This window comes from Dreissena polymorpha, chromosome 4 (assembly GCF_020536995.1).
Source record: "Dreissena polymorpha isolate Duluth1 chromosome 4, UMN_Dpol_1.0, whole genome shotgun sequence".
Classification (NCBI taxonomy): Eukaryota; Metazoa; Mollusca; class Bivalvia; order Myida; family Dreissenidae; genus Dreissena; species Dreissena polymorpha.
The window spans coordinates 85971517-85992882 of NC_068358.1; the positions used below are offsets into that span (position 1 = coordinate 85971517).

Consider the following 21366-nt stretch of genomic DNA (forward strand, 5'->3'; position numbering starts at 1 on the left):
GGTCACTTGAAATATATGTAAACAAAGGTTTCAAACGGCGCTGGACAGTTAGTTTTGATTCATAATGAAACGACAAGCACGGTAGTAATGTTTTTTCATACGTTTTATTGAATTATGGTATCGAGGTACATTAACTTGGCAGAGAAGATGCCCTTTACTCCGTGAAAATTTCAGTCTTAAAGACAGCATGATCACTGTCAACTGGGTCATGCGAGTTGTGTATCGTGTTATTTCTTAAACGTTGACACAGCGTTTGTAAAAATACTGCAATACATATACATTTCCAGAAAGGAAATTCATTTCTGCGTTGAATAAGACCGAGATCGTGAAAATCGCTGCACAATTGATGAAGATATGGCTGTTCAAAGCAATGTACCCCGTTTTGGGGTGATTTTGAGTTGCATACCTTGTTATATATATATTTGATAGTGAAATTTTTTTTTTTCATAAAAGTTAATTTTTCGTTATAATATGATTATTTATCATTCAAAATGATGTTTTCACTAATTAATATCATAGCCACACGCTAACCACCTGTGGTTTATCGCAGTACACAGGTGTTAAAGTGATGTACAATGAAAGCAGACAATCTGGTCAAAACTGGATTATGAATGTCGGATTAAACATAAAATTAAAGTGGGTGAAAAAAAGGGCAAAATACTAGTTTGATATATTGGAGTCAATTTTCAACCATAAATCAGCGAATTTTTTTATTTTTCTGAGGGAGAAAAATCAGTTTTTTTGGGGAAAAAAATATACTTTTCAGGAGGGGGACTGCCGCCGAATTTGATAGATTGAGGGCCCTGGGTACAGAGAGATAAAACAGCATGGGGTACAGAGAGATGAAAAAGCATGGTAGTACAGAGCGATGAAACAGCATGGTAGTACAAAGAGATGAAACAGCATGGTAGTACAGAGAGATAAAACAGCATTGTGTTCAAAAAGATAAAACAGCATGAGGTACAGAAAGATGAAACAGCATGGGGTACGGAGAGATGAAACAGCATGGTAGTACAGAGAGATAAAACAGCATGGTGTACAGAGAGATAAAACAGCATGGGGTACATAAAGACGAAACAGCATGGTGTACAGAGATAAAACAGCATGGGGTACAGAGATAAAACAGCATGGTGTACAGAGATATAAAACATAATGGGGTACAGAGAGATAAAACAGCATGGTGTACAGAGAAATAAAACAGCATGGGGTTCAGAAAGATGAAACATCATGGTGTACAGAGAGATGAAACAGCATGGTGTACAGAGAGATAAAACAGCCTGGTGTACAGAGATAAAACAGCATGGTGTACAGAGAGATAAAACAGCATGGTGTACAGAGAGAGGAAACAGCATGGGGTACAGAGATAAAACAGCATGAGTTACAGGGAGATAAAACAGCATGGGCTACAGCAAGATAAAACAGAATGGTGTAAAGAGAGATGAAACAGCATGGCGGTACAGAGAGATTAAACAGCAAGGGGTACAGAGAGATGAAACAACAAGAGGTACAGAGAGATGAAACAGCATGGTGGTACAGAGGGATGAAACAGCATGGGGTACAGAGAGATGAAAAAGCATGGTGTACAGAGAGATGAAACAGCATGGCTGTACAGAGATGAAACAGCATGGTGTAACCAGCGATTTACCTTGTCCAATTGGGAAAAGTACCAGTACCGGTCCGATTGGGAAAAATTGAGTCGTGAAAACCTCAAAATTGGGAAAAATCGAGTCGTGAAATCCTGAAATTGGGAAAATCGCGTCGTGAAGTTTGGGTCTTATTGAATACATCATACAGTTCATACTTAATTGAGCATACCCATTTAAATAATCATTTGCAGGCATGCCTTAATGACCATTTAGTTATAAAGTTTATATAAATAACAAAATATTATAAAGAACACACCAAATCAATTACTAGTTGTTTTAATCTCTTTTAAAGCAATGTCTCTCTCTTTCATTTTTGTGAAAATTTCAACAATCTTTGATGTTTGATCATCACTCAGTTGCTTGCATCCCTCCCTGCACAGCATCATTATTGCTGTCAATGTGTCCTGTGATAGATGGTTCCGATTGGTTTTTTGGCATAATATTTGCTATTATGACTCATTTCAAACTACGATAAGGTTACAAACCGACGTAAAACAGTACGCTGGCTGCCTGGCAAAAGAACCGGAAACAGCATTCTATACATAAATGGTGACGTCACTACGTTATTGAGACCGGTGTGACACATTGCCGGAAACAGTAACAACTCTATTGATTGAATGCGCTGAATAATAAGGTTACAATATACTAAATCATTTTGGTGTTCAATGCTATACCCTCTAAAAAATGGAACGTCATTTATTTGAAGACACAATTCTCTGTATGTGCACTTGCCATGACTTTATTTTTTAATATTTCTGTGTGCATGTGGTGGGGAAAACATTGTTGTATACTACAAATTCAGTGTTTTGCTTATAGGTTGGAGACTACATGAGATTTTGACAGATGGCGGGAAACCCTCATCAACTGGAGATCAGCCGGTAAAAAGGTGGCCTTAAAACAGTGACCGTTGATTCGCGTCGAGTTCTTTCTTACATACTGCATGACCTATCTTTTTTATTGTTTAAATCCATTCGGCCTGGCATGCTCTTTAAGAAAAGGTATGGGTATGGGGGTGTCTACGCGCAAAAGTTTGACTTTATTTTTCGTTGAAGTTGTTGATTTTACATTGAATTTGTTAAGGAAATCTTTTGGTATATTGTAACCTAAACTAACTTTAGGTAAAAATGAAATATCATCTGCAAGTGCAAAATATGACTGGTAAAGCTGATTTTTGGTCATTTCTTAGCAAAAGAGAAGATTATAAGTGCATTAAATGCATGAATTCAGATGATTTGACCCAAAATAGTTGTTTTTCAAGTTGACCCTCCACCCTTATATAGCCGAATAAGGGCTAAATTGCTTTCCAACTTAAGTTCAAAGGCATATTGGTTGACCGTGTAGCATTAATGTACTACATGATGTCAGAATTCAACGCCTGGGTCTCCGTGATCCAGTAACGCAACAATAGCTTGTGCGTAAAGCATTAACATTCAAACAGAGCCCCATTTCACCGATATGGAATGGCGGACATTTTTACAGATTGGACAGTGCAGCAGATGCTTAGCTGAGCCAGCCTTCATATTTAGTACAATCATGAATATAACAAGCTTTATCACTACATATTATTCTTATAAATACACTTAAAATACATAAATGCATGTGTTTTTTTCATTTTATATCTATTTCAATTGGGTATTTTGACTTTTTCAGGTAGAGGAATGTCTGCGACTAAGCCGAGGGCCACTGCATAAGGGTTATTGATGGCAAAACAGGTAATAATACTAAATTATTATCATGTACACAAGCAAATAAGCATATTAATGATGCTTAAGGTGTGAAATACTGCCATAATCAGGTTTGTGGTCACTCAAACCCTTGCCGTTGTGCAATTCCCCGTTCAGTTTGAATCTATAGTTCCGCATCCCGACACGTAAAGCTCGTGCTTTGCTGGCAGCGGAAGTTGGCACTTAACAGGTTTATCCTTGTTCCTGAGCATGTATGCAGTACAGCTGAGTTAATTTGCTACTTGTAACCCTACAATTAGCTTGTGTTTGGTATTGTTTTCTCACAATAGCGCTTACTGTTAATGTTCTGGCTTGAAAGGATGTCGCGTCGGACTTAAACATAGGATTGTTGTAGCAAGTGTCCCCTTCATCATTTACCTAAGAGGGATCTTTTTGCCAAAATTTGGCACTTTCAGCAACCAGTTTTGTTTTTTATTTGGTACATGATTCTCTCATTCAGTGATGTAAGGGAAGTATTGACCTTATTCGCGTGTCTTTGCATACAAAGGTGACATGGATCGATGATATTTGTTGTGTTGAGAATTCTGCGTGAAGCTGTGTGTCCAGAAGAAGTACTAGAAACCCCTTTCAGGAAGCCTACATTGATCTGAGCTCCTTTCTGGCCCTGCTAGTACATGGAACCTCATTGCTAAGCTTATAATGCTTGCCTAAATATATGTATCTTGTTCATTTTAACCTTTCCTTCCGGTCTAAACCCCCAACATGAGCATTTTTTCTTTCGCTCGGTTATGAACCTCCATTTTCACCTGATTGCCACCATAAAAATAGTCAAAAGTACTTATTTCTTGCCCAAAATATAAAATTTTGTATTCTCTTGAACCTCTAAATGAGAGCTGGCAGTGCATATTGGCCATCTGCTGCAGTTTAAAGGCACCCATGACATTATGTGTTAAAATATATCATTGGCTGCTGGTAAATAAAGGGGCTCCGAGCGACAAGGCGCTTTCAAGATTTCACACTTTTATTGTTGCGCAACAAAAAGTTATTGGAAGCTTATTGATTTCTACACTTCAAAGTATCTTTGATCTTTCATTTTTACTAATTTGTTTATTGTTTTGGATGAAATTGGATTTTTTTTTGCTTTGAAATTGACATTTTTGGGGTTATTTAAAAAAAAAAACACTAAAAAGACATTATCAAAATTGCTTAGAGTGAAAATATCTAACAAATTCATTCTTTTCCCACCCCGCATAAGCCCCAGGTGCCTATCCATTTGGTTTGTTTTGGTATTTTGTTGCAGATATTGAACACAACAGCTTTAAATCTTAAAGGGACATTTAAGCTCCAACAGGCCTAAAATCGCCTTCTTCGGACGGAAAACACCAGCGTGTGAAAATATGATATAAAATGGCCAAATGGACATATAATCCAGCCAAACTTAATATATTGGTGCAATATGAATAGGAAGATAATAATATGCAAGAAAAACACATTTTAATCAGAAAATATTTCTCCTTTAGGTTACAATATACTAAATCATTTTGGTGTTCAATGCTATACCCTCTAAAAAATGGAACGTCATTTATTTGAAGACACAATTCTCTGTATGTGCACTTGCCATGACTTTATTTTTGAATATTTCTGTGTGCATGTGGTGGGGAAAACATTGTTGTATACTACAAATTCAGTGTTTTGCTTATAGGTTGGAGACTACATGAGATTTTGACAGATGGCGGGAAACCCTCATCAACTGGAGATCAGCCGGTAAAAAGGTGGCCTTAAAACAGTGACCGTTGATTCGCGTCGAGTTCTTTCTTACATACTGCATGACCTATCTTTTTTATTGTTTAAATCCATTCGGCCTGGCATGCTCTTTAAGAAAAGGTATGGGTATGGGGGTGTCTACGCGCAAAAGTTTGACTTTATTTTTCGTTGAAGTTGTTGATTTTACATTGAATTTGTTAAGGAAATCTTTTGGTATATTGTAACCATAAAACCCGAAATTAATCGAGCGCGTGGTTACACACAACTATACGATTTTCTTTGTTCGCTCGCCGAAAGTTGGTTTTTTTACGAAACTTTCTATCGTTTTGAGAAAAAATTCGGACGCTGATTGGGATTTTTCCAGATGCCGATTGGGAATTTGGGAATTTTCGCTCGATTGGGAAAGTACCGTTTTGGGAATTTGGGAATTTTCGTTCGATTGGGAAAGTACCGTTTACCGGTACTTTATAAAGAAGGAGGAAAATCGCTGGTGTACAGAGAGATGAAACAGCATGGCTGTACAGAGATGAAACAGCATGGTGTACAGACAGAGAGATGAAACAGCATGGTGTACAGACAGAGAGATGAAACAGCATGGGGTACAGAGAGATGTAACAGCATGGGGTACAGAGAGATAAAACAGCATGGGGTACAGAGAGATTAAACCGCATGTGGTACAGAGAAGTAAAACAGCATAGGGTACAGAGAGATAAAACACCATGTGTGTACAGAGAATGAACAGCATGGTGAACAGAGAGATAAAACAGCAAGGGGGTACAGAGAGATGAAAAAGCATGGCGGTACAGAGAGATGAAACAGCATGGTGTAAAGAGAGATGAAACAGAATGGGGTACAGGGAGATAAAACAGCATGGGGTATAGAGAGGTAAAACAACATGGGGTACAGAGAGTTAAAACAGCATGGTGTACAGAGAGATGAAACAGCATGAGTTACAGAGAGATGAAACAACATGGGGTACAGAGACATGAAACAGCATGGGGTGCAGCGAGATGAAACAGCATGGGGTACAGAGAAATGAAACAGCATGGTGTACAGTTAGATGAAACAGCATGGTAGTACAGAGAGATAAAACAGCATGGGGTACAGGGAGATGAAACAGCATGGGGAACAGAGAGATGAAACAGCATGGGGTACAGGGAGATAAAACAGCATGGGGTATAGAGAGGTAAAACAACATGGGGTACAGAGAGATAAAACAGCATGGTGTACAGAGAGATGAAACAGCATGGGGTACAGAGAGGTCAAACAGCATGAGATACAGAGAGATGAAACAGCATGGGGTACAGAGAGATGAAACAGCATGGGGTGCAGCGAGATGAAACAGCATGGGGTACAGAGAAATGAAACAGCATGGTGTACAGTGAGATGAAACAGCATGGTAGTACAGAGAGATAAAACAGCATGGGGTACATAGAGATGAAACAGCATGGGGTACAGAGAGATGAAACAGCATGGCGGTACAGAGAGATGAGACAGCATGGTGTACAGAGATATGAAACAGCATGGGGTACAGAGAGATAAAACAGCATGGGGTACAGAGAGGTAAAACACCATGGGATACAGAGAGATGAAACAGCATGGTGTACAGAGAGATGAAACAGCATGTGGTGAAGAGAGATGAAACAGCATGGGTAACAGTGAGATGAAACAGCATGGGGTACAGGGAGATGAAACAGCATGGGGTGCAGAGAGATGAAACAGCATGGGGTGCAGATAGATGAAACAGCATGGCGGTACAGAGAGATGAAACAGCATGGTGTACAGTGAGATGAAACAGCATGGTAGTACAGAGCGATGAAACAGCATGGGGTAAATTGAGGTCAAACAGCATGGGGTACAGAGAGATAAAACACAATGTTTGTACAGAGAGATGAAAGAGCATGGGGTACAGAGAGATGAAACAGCATAGCGGTGCAGAGAGATGAAACAGCATGGCGTACAGAGAGATGAAACAGCATGGGGTACAGAGAGATAACAGAATGGGGTACAGAGAGATGAAACAGCATGGCGGTACAGAGAGATTAAACAGCATGGTGTACAGAGAGATGAAACAGCATGGTAGTACAGAGCGATGAAACAGCATGGGGTAAAGAGAGGTCAAACAGCATGGGGTACAGAGAGATAAAACACAATGTTTGTACAGAGAATGAAACAGCATGGTGAGCAGAGAGATGAAACAACGTGGTATACAGAGATGAAACAAGGTGGTATACAGAAAGGTGAAACAGCATGGGGTACAGAGATATGAAACAGCAAGGAGTACAGAGAGATGAAACAGCATGGGATACAGAGAGATGAAACAGAATGGTGGTACAGAAAGATAAAACAGCATGAGGTACAGAGAGAGGAAACAGCAAGGTGATTCAAAGCGATGAAACAGCATGGGGTACAGAGAGTTGAAACAGCATGGGGTACAGAGAGTTAAAACAGAATGGTGGTACAGAAAGATAATACAGCATGGGGAACAGAGAGATGAAAGAGCATGGTAGTACAGAGAGATGAAACAGCATGGTGGTACAGAGCTATGAAACAGCATGGGGTACAGAGAGATGAAACAGCATGGGGTACAGGGAGATGAAACAGCATGGGGTACAGAGGGATGAAACAGCATGGTGGTACAGAGAGATGAAACAGCATGGGGTACAGAGAGATGAAACAGCATGGGGTACAGAGGGATGAAGCACCATGGGGGTACAGAGAGATGAAAACAACAAAGGGGGTACAGGGAGATGAAACAACAAGAGATGTGTTTGTCAGAAACACAATGCCCCATTCTTCGCCGCTTTGAAGCCATACAATTGACCTTTGACCTTTAAGGTTGACTTTGACCTTTCACCACTCAAATATGCATCTCAACGAGAAGTAATTAAGAGATTGAATGGAGAAATGATTTTTTTGTTGACCTTTGACCTTGAAGGATGACCATGACCTTTCACCACTCAAAATGAGCAGCTCCACGAGATACAAATGCATGCAAAATATGAAGTTGATGTGTTCAATATTTAAAACGTTATGATAAAACATTAACGAAGGTTAAAGTTATAGGAAAGAAAAATACAATGATATTTGACCTTTGACCTTGAAGGATGACTTTGACATTTTACCACTCAAAATGAGCAGCTCCAAGAGATTCACATGCATGGTAAATATCAAGTTGCTAGGTTCAATATTGCAAGTTATCAAACTTTAACCAAGGTTAAAGTTTTGGGACAGAATGGCAGACAGACAGGACAAAAACAATATACCCCCAATCTATAGATATAGATCTATATAGATCCAGGGGCATAAAAAAGGGGGTACAGAGACATGAAACAGCATGGGTTACACAGATGAAACAGCATGGCGGAACAGAAAGATTCAACAGCATTTTTAAGGTACAGAGAGATGAAACAGCATGGGGGAATAGAGAGATGAACAAGCGAAGGGGAATAGAGAGATGAAACAGCATGGGGGTACATAGAGATAAAACACCATGGTGGTACAGAGAGATGAAACAGCATGGGGTTCACAGATGAAACAGCATGGTGGTACAGAAAGATTCAACAGCAATTAGGTACAGAGAGATAAAACTGCATGGGAGAATAGAGAGATAAAATAGCAAGGGGTACAGAGAGATGAAACAGCAAGGGGTACAGAGAGATGAAACAGCATGGCGGTACAGAGATATGAAACAGCAAGGGGTACAGAGAGATGAAACAGCAAAGTGGTACATAGAGATGAAACAGCATGGGGGTACAGAGAGATGAAACAGCATGGGGTACAGAGAGATGAAACAGCGTGGTGTACAGAGAGATAAAAACAACATGGCGGTACAGAAAGATTCTACAGCAATTGGGTACAGAGAGATGAAACAGCATGGCAGTACAGAGATAAAACAGCATGGCGGTACAGAGCGATGAAACAACATGCTGCTACAGAATGAGATAGACGAAACAGCATGGTGGTACATGCTGGTCTGGAGTTTCACTGGCCACATATGGCATAGGACCCATTTTTCACATAACATGGCACATACAAGATAGCATATTGAATATTCTCTGATAGCACAATAACATGTTGGTGCACAATCATGACAGGAGCACAATAACAATGTGTTACATTTTATTTTTTGTTTAAGAGTGAAAGGATCTAATTGCAAATGGTCACACATTCTTGCTGAAGTGATATTCACTAGTTTAAAAAATCAGCATAAAGCATTCACAGTATTTTATGAATGCTTGTAAGAAATTGAACTAGGTTCAGATTTTACAACAGAACTTTTTTTTAAATGAAGACAATACAAATATGAACTAATGCACCTTTCAGGCTCAAATGATGAATACTCAATACAGGAAATTTATTATTTACATACATAACATAATCAAACCCAAATGTTACCTTTCCGAGTCTTCTAAAGGATGACAAACTGCTGTTTGTTGACTCTGGGGTGACGTTCAAAGATGGAGACAGACCAAGATAGCTGGGACTTGAAGCACTGGACCCTTCAAAGGATGACTGACTGCCACTCACAGAGGGCTGCAACTTGAGAAACCTATTGGAAATACATGCATCTAGTGGTGTAGTAGCTCCGGATGTATCCTTGTCTGATGTCTTTGATTTCTTGTGTGCTTGTAGAGGAGATGCCAATGGTGACCTAGAGCTGTGGCGTGATTTCCTCTTCAAAGGCTTAGGATGATCACCTGTAAAGTTGTGCTCCTCAGCGGGCTCTGTCTGCGTCTCAATCATGCCTCTAGCACCATCGGCTGTGTTGTTGTTGTTATCAAAGTCTAATTTATTCTGGCTAGCATCACCAGATGGATCCATGGCAATTGCAAGAGTTTCTTGATCATCTAAACTCAGGGCCCTATTCCTCTTAGCTTTTCTCTTTCCTATACCTTTATTCTTTGTCTTGTTAACACTTTTGTAGTTTTTGTCTTCACAGGTGTCATTGAAAGTGCTGGCAAAGGTATCCTTTATTTCAATATTTCCCACATTTTTCACATCTGCAGCAATTGTATCTCTTTCTAACTTTGTAACCATTAAAGACCGAGTCACTCCATTACCCTTAGCACTTGAATTGCACTTTTTGGTATGAGCAGCATTCTCTCTAGACTGCCTCCTCTTATGTGGTGCTTTATTTACCTCTTTAATGGCTAACTTCTGAAGAACACCATCCATTTGAGGGGTTGTGTATTCACTTTTGTCATCAACTGTCAGTCCAGCAACATCTGGTGTAACCTGTGAAACTGCCTTGTTTTGTGACCAAGAAGGTAGCAGTGGAGTAGACTTTCTTTGCTTTGAGGACTTTCTTACAGATCTAGTGCTTGTGGATTTAAATACATCTTCAGTGTCTTGAATGTCTTTTTCAGGTTCTTCAAACCTATTACAAGTCTCAGAGAAGTCTGATTCCATAGCCTGCAAACCAGTACCACCTTCCACATCTAATGCCTGTTTCACTGTATTGAGGTGTCCTTGAACCTTTTCTACGATCTTGCTGACACTGTCACACATGTTCTGTGTCTCTGGGTCTACCATGGAGTCTTCTCGCCTGATCAATACTGCATTGTCCTCATCTGAGCTGTTATAGTTGCCACTTGCACAGAGACCACCTTCATCAACATCCATAGGCAACCTAAACACACAAAATTAGTCATAATCCAGAAACATTTACTATTTCAAAATATAATAACAATGACATACAACCAGTTACTTCTGCCAAAGAATCTGAAAATCCATCCAAGATGGACAATATTACACTAAGTACAAAGTGTTAAGGGTTGAATTCTTATACTAGTATATGACATTTGACCATGAACTGAGACATTGAACCCGAGGACCTGGTTCCTGTGTTCTCTGTGTCAGTCACCATATTTGTCACTTTTTTCAAAGTTATTTATTAATCCATCCTTCTTTGACTTCGTGGAAAAAGTTACAGAATTACCATTTTACCTTGAACTGTGACCTTAGACCAAGAGAATGGTTCCTGTATGCGACATGTCATCATACTATACTTATGTCAGACTTTTGCTAAGGTATTTAAGAAAAAGTACCTGTATATAATAGTTTGTTGGTGAAGAATTAACCTACGGCCAGAAGCTTAGATGTGTAGGGATCAAATAATGAGTTTGAAGCAAACAACTAATATTGTGTAATTAATTACTAGTTTTAACTGCCCTTTTCTAAATAAATGCTTGCTCATTTAGTTTTGATAAAGTCACATCATTAAAGCTGTATGCTGTTTTAAGCAAAATGAGATTTTTCCACAAAAATCATTTTGTTAGATGAGAAGAGTACAGAATGAATATGTTTGCAAACAATACCAGTCACTGCAAAGCATATAATGCTATGTACATGTAGAAACAATTTATCCAACTATTTGGAAATTGATAAATGTCACATCATATATTTTATTCCCTAATAAATTTTAAAAACTTTATATAAAATTTCTCAGTTGAAAAAGTATTACCCAAATATTGTAAAAACTCACTGCTTGTTCTTTAAGTACAATAATGAATGAAAAATGTTGATTCTGACCTATCAGCACTGGTGGCTCCACAACATTCTTCTTGGTCATGTTGAAGTTCAGAAAAGCTCACTTTATCTTTCCTCTTTTTACTTGAACTTCTAAAACATACAAGTTCAAGCTATGTGGTAGTTTTCCCTCACCCATCCTCATTCTTTAATTTTAAGAAACTTGATTGTTTGACGAAACATATTAATTAACCATAGACAGCTCAGTAGTTTCCTACTCAAGGGTTTTTCTGCCTATTTTGGGAAAAGGAGTCTGACCAAATTGGGAATTTTTTATTGACAAAATTGATCATTTTGGGAATTTTTGATTCGATGAAAGGCTCATTTGGGAAAAAATTGGGAATTTATCGTGCTTAAATAAGTCAGTGGTTTAACAAATAAATTAGTTTGTATTTGTTATTTTGTCTTCTTTATATAAACAGATGCAATATTGGGCATGTTCAACGTTTATTGCAGTACTGCAGTTTTGTTTTTCAGTTACAGTTACACTCTTTTTTTAAATTTTTCGGTTTGGGATCGGGTCCGTTTGCTTTGGGAGTGCTGAAAAACCCCTGCTGCTTCTATAGTTTTTAGGGCAAGAGGGTTGATCATTGACATGAAAAACAGTACAAAATCATTATGTTCTTCAAATTTGTTGTTTGTCAGAAAAAAAGTGAAGTGTTATCGAGAAAACTTAAAAATGCCTAGACCACTGACCAATTGCCATCAGCAAAACAAACCAATATCAGGGCTTTTCATCAGGAAATTGGGAAGAGGCCAGGGGCCTTTCAAATTGGGAATTTCATGCGCGATAACTGCTCATTTTGATAAGACCGTGGTTTTTTTTAAAGTTTTTGAAACAGGGTCTTTTCATTGTGCAGAAGTATTAAAAGACACATTGTGGTGCATTCTTAATCATATTAGAGCTCATTGCTTTTAATTTGGGAGATGCCCAATATGTCTAAGTAAAAGAAAAAAAAATTCGGCCCCTGTTATATAAGGGTGAAAAGCCCTGAATATGCCTTTCTACATGTGTCTGATGGGGGTCTAGCGTTGCAGGAATGAGGGGGGGGGGCTATCACTGAAAATATCTATTAATTCCAATTCTGCTTATTCTTGTTAAGCTTTTATTTTCCATAACTTGTTGTTTTTCTTACCCAGTCTTTAAAATTCCTTGCTTCTTTAATGGTGTTTTATGTGCCTCATTTTGAACCCTCTCCATTTTTGACTTGTTGTGCCTGTTCATGAAGAAAGAGCCACAACTACTTCTCCTGTCACCATCATTTGCCATGTCTTTGTCACTAAATTCAAAGTCATTTTCGTATTTTTGATCATATTTTTGTCTAAAATCACTTATTTTTTTGGGATTCACATATTCAGGAGTGGCACAAACGTTTGATTCTTCATTAAGTTCAGTTTTCTTTTTCTTACTTTTTTTTGCTTTCACAGTCTTATTCTCTTTTGGTTTCTTTAGTTCCCTTTGCTTCTCAGGTGTTACTTTCAGAATGGTCTTAGTATATCTGTTTTTTTGTCCAACTTCTAGCTGTTTCCATGCATCTTTAAGTTTTCCATTTATCTGCGCACTACTTAGAAATGGGTACATGGTCCTTAGTCTGCCCCTGTTGGCTGCTGCGTATATCTGGAAGTTTGGAGCATGAACAATTTGTGGGTGGCTGTCTGATTCCATTCTACAAAATAAATTAAAAAATGGATTTATTAAAAAATCATATGATTTTTTATAAGTTAAAGGGACCTTTTCTCAGATTTTGCATGTATTGATGTTTGTCATTAAATGCTTTATATTGAAAAATGCAAACATTGGATCTAAAAAGCTCCAGTAAAAAAAGAAAGAATAAATTAAAGAAAGACAAAAAAGCAACCCTCAACTGGGCTCGAAACACTGACAACTGAAGTAAAAGTCAAACGCTTAGACCACTCAGCCATCCGTGCTCACACAATGAGTGATGTATTTTATACTTTATATAAGCAATCCTTGTAGTGTCACAAAATATAACGACATCAACAGAACTCACCAAGTAATTCAATTGATTTGCGTTGCAAAGCTTTATAATTTTCAGGTTTGTAAATCATCAAAAGATGCATTAAATGGATATTTTAATTTAGGGCATGGTAAATGTTCAGTATAACTGCCTCCTCACAAATATAATGATTACAACAAAAATTTGCGAATCTGAAACAAGTTTTTAACATGTTGTCAATTTACCAAAACATGTAAAAGGTCCTTTAAAAAGTTGAGCAATTATAATCCATTATTTAATAATACTTGTCAAAAGGACCAACTTCATTAAGATATAATCCTTGTAATTTTAGTTATTAATTTTTATTTTATTTTTTTATGTTAAACAAGAGCTTGTCATAGTAGTGCCAAATCCCTGCCAACATGTGTTTGCTTGAATGACAACTTTTGTTTTAGAGAGTAGAATAATATTTGTAAAACAAATAAAGGGAGATAATTCAAAAACTATGGCTGAAAGAGTTATGGTTCATGTTCACTGCACTTTTCCTAGTTGCCATCTGTTTATATTTCTAGTTTCAAGTAAATCCCTTCAGTAGATTTAGAGATTTGCTCCGGACAAAAAGTTACTTTGTAATTAAAAAAAGGGAGTTAATTCAAAAATTAAGGTAGATAGTAGGGCTGTCACGATTCACCGGTATATCGCGGTGCATGTCGTAAAAAAAATCACACCGCGGTACGGCGTTGCCGCAATGGTTTTTTTAATATTGTTATATTAGCACAGATATAAATACATTACATAATTATTTTGATATAGATATCGTTTTGAAAAATGTAGAAGCGATTCAAAAGGGCTAAATAAATAATCCGTTAATATCCAGGTCAAGCAAGTAGATGTTTAACTTTCACGTTTAAAATACGGCGATGTATGGGTCTGTACCTATTTTGGAATTAGGGACAGATTTGCTTTGCAAATAAGTTCATAATTATCCAAAAGATGTTTATTCTATTTCTTATTTTCTTTCTTTAGTATATCGATCGTTCAAAGCATGGCACTTCCGAATCATGTTATCTTAAGATTCTGAATAAGTCGAGGAAGAGTCAGAACGCTACGGATTTTCAATACTGGGCCCGCTGACTCCGCATTTTGAACATGCCCTTGAAGCGTTCAATTTACACAGATCGTAGTCACAGCTATTGTAAACAACATGGCGGACATTTTAGAAAAAGCCGCGAACAATAACAATGACTACTTCTATCAAGTTTATTACAGTTTCTTTTACAGTTTCTAGTCATACTATGATACCAGTGTTTTCTGATTATTGAGTTTAATAAAGTTTGTAAAACTTGTTATTCTGCTGTTTTCTTCACAGATACATATTCTGTAAAATATTGCGGTACGTACCGCGATACAATGTTGCCGTACCACGATATACCCCGGTACACTCACGGCATATCGTGACAGCCCTAGTAGATAGTGTAATGGTTCTTAGTCACTGCACTTCTCCTACTTGCCATCTGTTTATATTTAAAGTTTCAAGTAAATCCCTTCAGTAGATTTAGAGTTATGCTCCGGACAAAAGTTTACCTTGAAATTAAATAAAGGGAGATAATTCAAAAACTAAGGTAGATAGAGTTATGGTTCTTAGTCACTGCACTTCTCCTTCTTCCCATCTGTTTATATTTAAAGTTTCAAGTGAATCCCTTCAGTAGATTTAGAGTTATGCCCGGACAAAAATTTACTTTGAAATTAAATAAAGGGAGATAATTCAAAAACTAAGGTAGATAGAGTTATGGTTCTTAGTCACTGCACTTCTCCTACTTGCTATCTGTTTATATTTCAAGTTTCAAGTAAATCCTTTCAGTAGATTTAGAGTTATGCTCCGGACAAAAATTTACTTTAAAATTATATAAAAGGGAAGATAATTCAAAAACTAAGGTAGATAGAGTTATGGTTCTTGGTCACTGCACTTCTCCTACTTGCGATCTGTTTATATTTCAAGTTTCAAGTAAATCCTTTCAGTAGATTTAGAGTTATGCTCCGGACAAAAATTTACTTAAAATTTATATAAAAGGGGAGATAATTCAAAAACTAAGGTAGATAGAGTTATGGTTATTGGTCACTGCATTTTTCCTAGTTGCCATCTGTTTATATTCTAAGTTTAAAGTAAATCCATTTAAATAGATTTGGAGTTATGCTCTGGACAAAGTTTCTGACGGACGCACAGACGGACGGACAGACAGGACCAATTACTATATCGGCATAATCCCCTCCAAATTTTTTTTCGGTGGGGATAAAAAAATTTGGATGGGTGGAGGTTTTGTCCCTCTGCAGTTTGGTGCCACTGATATTTGGGCGGATATTAAAATGTTGTGGTTTCGTCCCAATAGTAATACATAGCAAGCACCATATAGGAGTGAATAATATTGGAATGTGGGAAGAAGCACATTGTAACGTCATCTCTGTGCAAATTAAAAACAACAATATTGTATAAGAAGATTATTTATTCATGATACACAGGGCTCAACATTAACCAAAAAACCAACTTGCCCTGCCGGGCAAGTACTTAGAAAATCTACTTGCCCTGAACGTAAAGCCACTTGCCCAAACATGAAATATCACATTAACTGTAAACCTCATATTTTTTAATAAAGATCAAAATGATACACCACAAAACCTTTTTTATTTTTGCACATTTAACAAAATGATAACAGCAATTAAAGTCTAAATTAAATGCTCTTTGTTCTTTTTTGCACTTGCCTGGGCGGGCAACTAGATTATAAAATCACTTGCCCGGACCCAACTTTTACTTGCCAGGGGCAATAGGACAACCATTAATGTTGAGCTCTGGATACATGATTATCTCTAATGTATCATGGCCATGACAAGTAACATTAAAGGCCTTGTGGCTAATTAATTGTTAGCAAGTCACTCTTTATAATCAAAAGATTCTGAAAAGAAGTGACAATTTTTTCATATTTATTTTTAAAAAAATTGTATTATTATTATTCATGCTTTAAAATTCATATTGAATAACTTTTAATTTCAATTCATACACATGATGCATAATATAAAAGTACCAGAATATCATTTTAAATATTTTTGTAACATAATTCACATATATTATTACAACAAGAGTTCAACATTCATAGACAAAGACTTCCCCTCAACAGGGCTTTGAACTCGTGACCCCAATTTCTATATAGGGGTCATCTACTGTCCAAGGCCAATGCACATGTGAAGTATCAAGCCAATTGGTCAATTTGTTGATGAGTGATTTAATATCGGAAACGATTTTCACACTTATTGTGACAGTGACCTTTGAACTATTGACCCAAATTTCAATAGGGGTCATCTACTGTCCAAGGCCAATGCACATGTGAAGTATCAAGCCTATCAGTCAGTTCATTGACAAGTTATTCATCGGAAACAATTTTTATACTTATTGTGACAGGGGCATTGACTTTTGACCTAGTGACCCCAATTTCAATAGTGGTAATCTACTGTCCAATTCACATGTAAGTATCAAACCAATCGGTCAATTCTTTGACAAGTTATTGATCGGATTGATTGGTCTATTGACACATTTATGCATACTTGTTGCATTTTAACACTGTTGCAATATGTAATTAACTTTATACATACATATTTTTTATTTCTTTTAATAATATGCAATGTTCATATCATGTATAGTACCATACTATTGTAACGTGTCTACCGTTCCTTCGGGATATATATATAATGGCTTTTCCTCGGGCTTTCCTTAGCCGTGTGATTTGATGAACAAATAATATAATTTGCCCTATACAAGCCGGTTCCGTATGCCCTGTGCGACTTGGATTGCTTTGATCACTTGGGTCGACTTGGATCGACTTGGGTCGACTTGGGTTGACTTGGGTCGACTTGGGTCGACTCGGGTTGACTTGGGTCGACTCGGGTTGACTTAGGTTTACTTAGGTTGACTTGAGTCGACTTGGGTCGTCTTGGGTTGACTTGGGTCAACGTGGGATGACTTGAGTCAACTTGGGTTGACTTGGGTCGTCTTGGACTTATACCAAAGAGTCTGTAGTGTCTCCCCTCTGCGTTACGCAAAAATGACTAGTATCCTGTTGAGTAAAACAATCAAAACAACATGAACGTGACCTGATGAAACAATGAACAAGAAACAGTAACAATAAACTATACAGCTAACTCTAACAGTTCTAAATGTGTCTCCGTCATTTGGCAGTATGCCCCATGGTTATGTGGATATAGAAACCCATCGCGTCATGGCATGTTTCACCGCAGACATTACATCTCATAGGATTGTCGACACAATTGCAACCCTTGTGTACGAACATCATGGCCTGGTTGCCGAAGGTGATATCACACACATCGCATTTGTTTACCCTAGGTTCGTCTGTCTGGGTCTGTACGTTACAGCCAACCACCGTGGGGACCTGTCCTCTCATCGAACTATTGTCTGGAGCGGCAGTTTCAAGTGGGCGATCACAGCTGACCTCGTTTCCCATCCAGGAGCTGCATGCCTGCTCCACGGCCAGATACGGCTTCTTAGGAGCCATGACTGGCTCTGGCGCCGTCCGTTTCCTGATTATTCTTCCTACGTTAAAATCTATGCAAGGTTCTTCCTCTACACCAACTTCGGGGTCGCTATTGGGTGTGGACATCGATGTCGATGTATTTGCAGCAAGTTCTAATTCCCTTTCAATACCAGTGATCTCGGATTCAACCTTTAGTCTAGCATTTTCTAGCTTGACATGCTCAAGTTCGGCTCTTATCCTATCCAAGTCGCTTTGTTCTTGATGTGAAGCCATTGTGACGCTGAGTCGGGATGCTTTAAGGGTCGTCCCAATATATCCCACCGCTGCCACCAATTTTTGTAACGTGTCTACCGTTCCTTCGGGATATATATATAATGGCTTTTCCTCGGGCTTTCCTTAGCCGTGTGATTTGATAAACAAATAAAATAATTTGCCCTATACAAGCCGGTTCCGTATGCCCTGTGCGACTTGGATTGCTTTGATCACTTGGGTTGACTTGGGTGACTTGGGTCGACTCGGGTTGACTTGGGTTGACTCGGGTTGACTTGGGTTGACTTGGGTCGACTTGGATCGACTTGGGTCGACTTGGGTTGACGTTGACTCGGGTTTACTTGGGTCGACTCGGGTTGACTTAGGTTTACTTAGGTTGACTTGAGTCGACTTGGGTCGTCTTGGGTTGACTTGGGTCAACGTGGGATGACTTGAGTCAACTTGGGTTGACTTGGGTCGTCTTGGACTTATACCAAAGAGTCTGCAGTGTCTCCCCTCTGCGTTATGCAAGGAAGACAATCAATGTCCCCCCTCTGCGTTATGCAAGGAAGACAAGCGGTCAGTGTTGTACAAGCGACAATCAGTAGCTTGACAGACTCAGGCTGACCTACGAGACCAGAAACGTGCACTGTCTTATATCACCAATGAAAACCTGTGACCCGGACAAAGGTATGAGTCTCTATTGAAACTACCCAGAAAGCTATGGTGTATTGCGCAAAGTTGCTTGGGTCACTTCTACTCAAAAGGCATCCAAAGTCCCAGATAATTTCAATGGTATAAGGTCTCTAATGCAACGTATTTAACGTTGTGAACTGTTCGACGATCGAACGCAGACTGCTCGCTCCCCATAAGAGCAGCGCTTTATATACTGATATATATACCACGTGACCCGCTTGCTAAAGACATCACCCTACTATTTCATGTAAACACAACCCTACCGTTTCAAACAGTAACTGTATTATACTACTACTATATCCTGCAAAAACATATTGTGCATGTTTGTAACCGACTTGTATTATTAAATAATTAAATTATGTACATGAAAATACAATGATCAATCTTAGATGCACATACTATGTGCGTGGAACTTATCGAAAAGTTAACGATTTGCCAACGGGAAACGTACTTTCGTTTTGATGTAAACAATATGAATGTACTCAAAGAATAATGAACCTAAAGGATAAAATACCGGCCAAAATCGTCACACTATCAGCAACACAAAACCTTTACTCCCTCCCTACACAATCATTGGCACAAAACTGTAGCGGCTTAAACCAAATCAGGTATGTGTATAAGTTAATACACATACCTGACCATATTGAGAATCACATGCATTCACAGTAAGCCTATTCAATAAATTAATTCTTTGGGCTTAAAGATAGGACTGTAAAATATTTGACTAAACAAAGCATTTTTCATTATCTGACTTGAAATCAAATTTTGAAATCAGAGAAACAATAACAAATTATAATCAGTCAAAACACAATTATAGACAACAACACGTGTTATACATTGTAATGAGAAGAGAGAACCCATTAATTCAATAACTCATTACTCTGCAAGCTTTAGCAATGCTGGTGATAACAAAGAGTTGTGATTTGAGTCCAGGGGCGTAGCTGGGCATACGCAAATACGCACGTGTGTACGCTGCTTGGAAAAAATACAAAATTAAAGTGATCGAAAAAAGCAATAAAATGTGATGTCTAACCCGGGTTATGCATATTTTCTATGCGAGAGATGTGTTTTCATATCGAAAACACTTAAACTGTCATAAAGTTTGTTTTTTTCGACTTCATAGAATACGCATGATTTACCATTTGCGAGGTAACGTTTCTTTAGGTGGTGACTATACATCAAATTATTATCGACTGAGCTTTATCGTTGTTTTCTACTATGTATCCGAATGGATTGTTTACGAAGCGGGCGATTTTAAGAATGGCTGCTAATTTGATGTCGCCCCCGTACAGAGATGTTTTCAACGGAAAATCAGACCAGCCAACATCCAGTACAGATAAAATATAATTGTTGACTGCTGACTGGAGCAATCTTCATTTGTATAAGTTCCCTGTTAGGTAGGTTAAACCTTAGTGTCCTCTGTGCATGCAAATTCATGAAATTTAAAATATTTTCCAAATTATCATAATTTTGTAAAATACTGAGGTATGAATGTGCCTATTCATTGAATGCATGATTATATCTCTGAACTTCAGACTGGGCAGTTATGTATACAGAATCAAATTCAGAGCTGTATCCTCAAAAACTGCGTTGAATTGTCACTGAAAATATAAAAATACATGGCTTTTATACATATTTTATTGGTGGCAAGAATGTGCATCTTTTGAATATTTATCAATATAAGCGGGTATTTTATAGGCTGAACGAGCAGATGAGATGGTGTGGGATGCACTGTATGAAAAATCTGTAGCGCTTGCCGAGGAGTTTGGTATCGACCCATCTATGCCTAGACACGCCGGTCGCCATCGTCACATTCCCCAGCAGCTACCCAATTCCAATACTGGAAGACGAACATGTACCTTCCCTTCATGGATCATCTGCTACAGGAATTAGACTCACAGCTACTGCAAGGGCACGCACGATTCAATGTTCAATATCTCATTCCAACCAAGGCGCGTACATGTCTAAGATATTTCGTCTGTAAAGGCATTTATTCATGTAGTCCCATGGCTATTGACTGCTGAAAATAACATGATATTGAATTGCAGCAGTTATACTGTAATTTGCATAATCAGAAATTTACGGACATTCAGAGATAGATCTTCGTTTATCAAATAAATTATTCATGAATAATAAGAATAATAATAATAATACACATGCATTTAAACGGCCAATGATTATAAACAAATTAAGTACAGTTTCCAAAAAAAACGCGCTCACTCCGCGTTTTTAGATGGTCTCTTAGCGACCGTCTAAGGTGGTTAGTCTAAAATTCCAGTCGATACGCCTTAGCTACTAG

The 21366-nt window shown here is 38.0% G+C and overlaps 1 protein-coding gene and 1 long non-coding RNA gene across 5 annotated transcripts in view; one reads left to right on the top strand and one right to left on the bottom strand.

The window, feature by feature from the left end:
* The window catches only part of LOC127879926 (uncharacterized), a 54192-nt gene that overhangs the window by 24808 nt on the left and 8018 nt on the right, over nucleotides 1-21366 (bottom strand). For 3 of the 4 annotated variants that reach the window (XM_052427034.1, XM_052427037.1, XM_052427038.1), the window contains 3 exons: nucleotides 12763-13293; nucleotides 11630-11719; nucleotides 9494-10727 (listed from right to left, as the gene is read on the bottom strand). In XM_052427034.1, the coding sequence (XP_052282994.1) occupies nucleotides 9494-10727; nucleotides 11630-11719; nucleotides 12763-13293 (1855 nt within the window). The remainder of the gene's footprint in view (nucleotides 1-9493; nucleotides 10728-11629; nucleotides 11720-12762; nucleotides 13294-21366) is intronic. The other variant, XM_052427036.1, reaches the window with a different exon arrangement.
* Nucleotides 2360-5322, top strand: LOC127879932 (uncharacterized). Its single transcript, XR_008049355.1, has 3 exons — nucleotides 2360-2524; nucleotides 3297-3358; nucleotides 5034-5322. It is a non-coding gene; the product is annotated as an uncharacterized LOC127879932 (long non-coding RNA).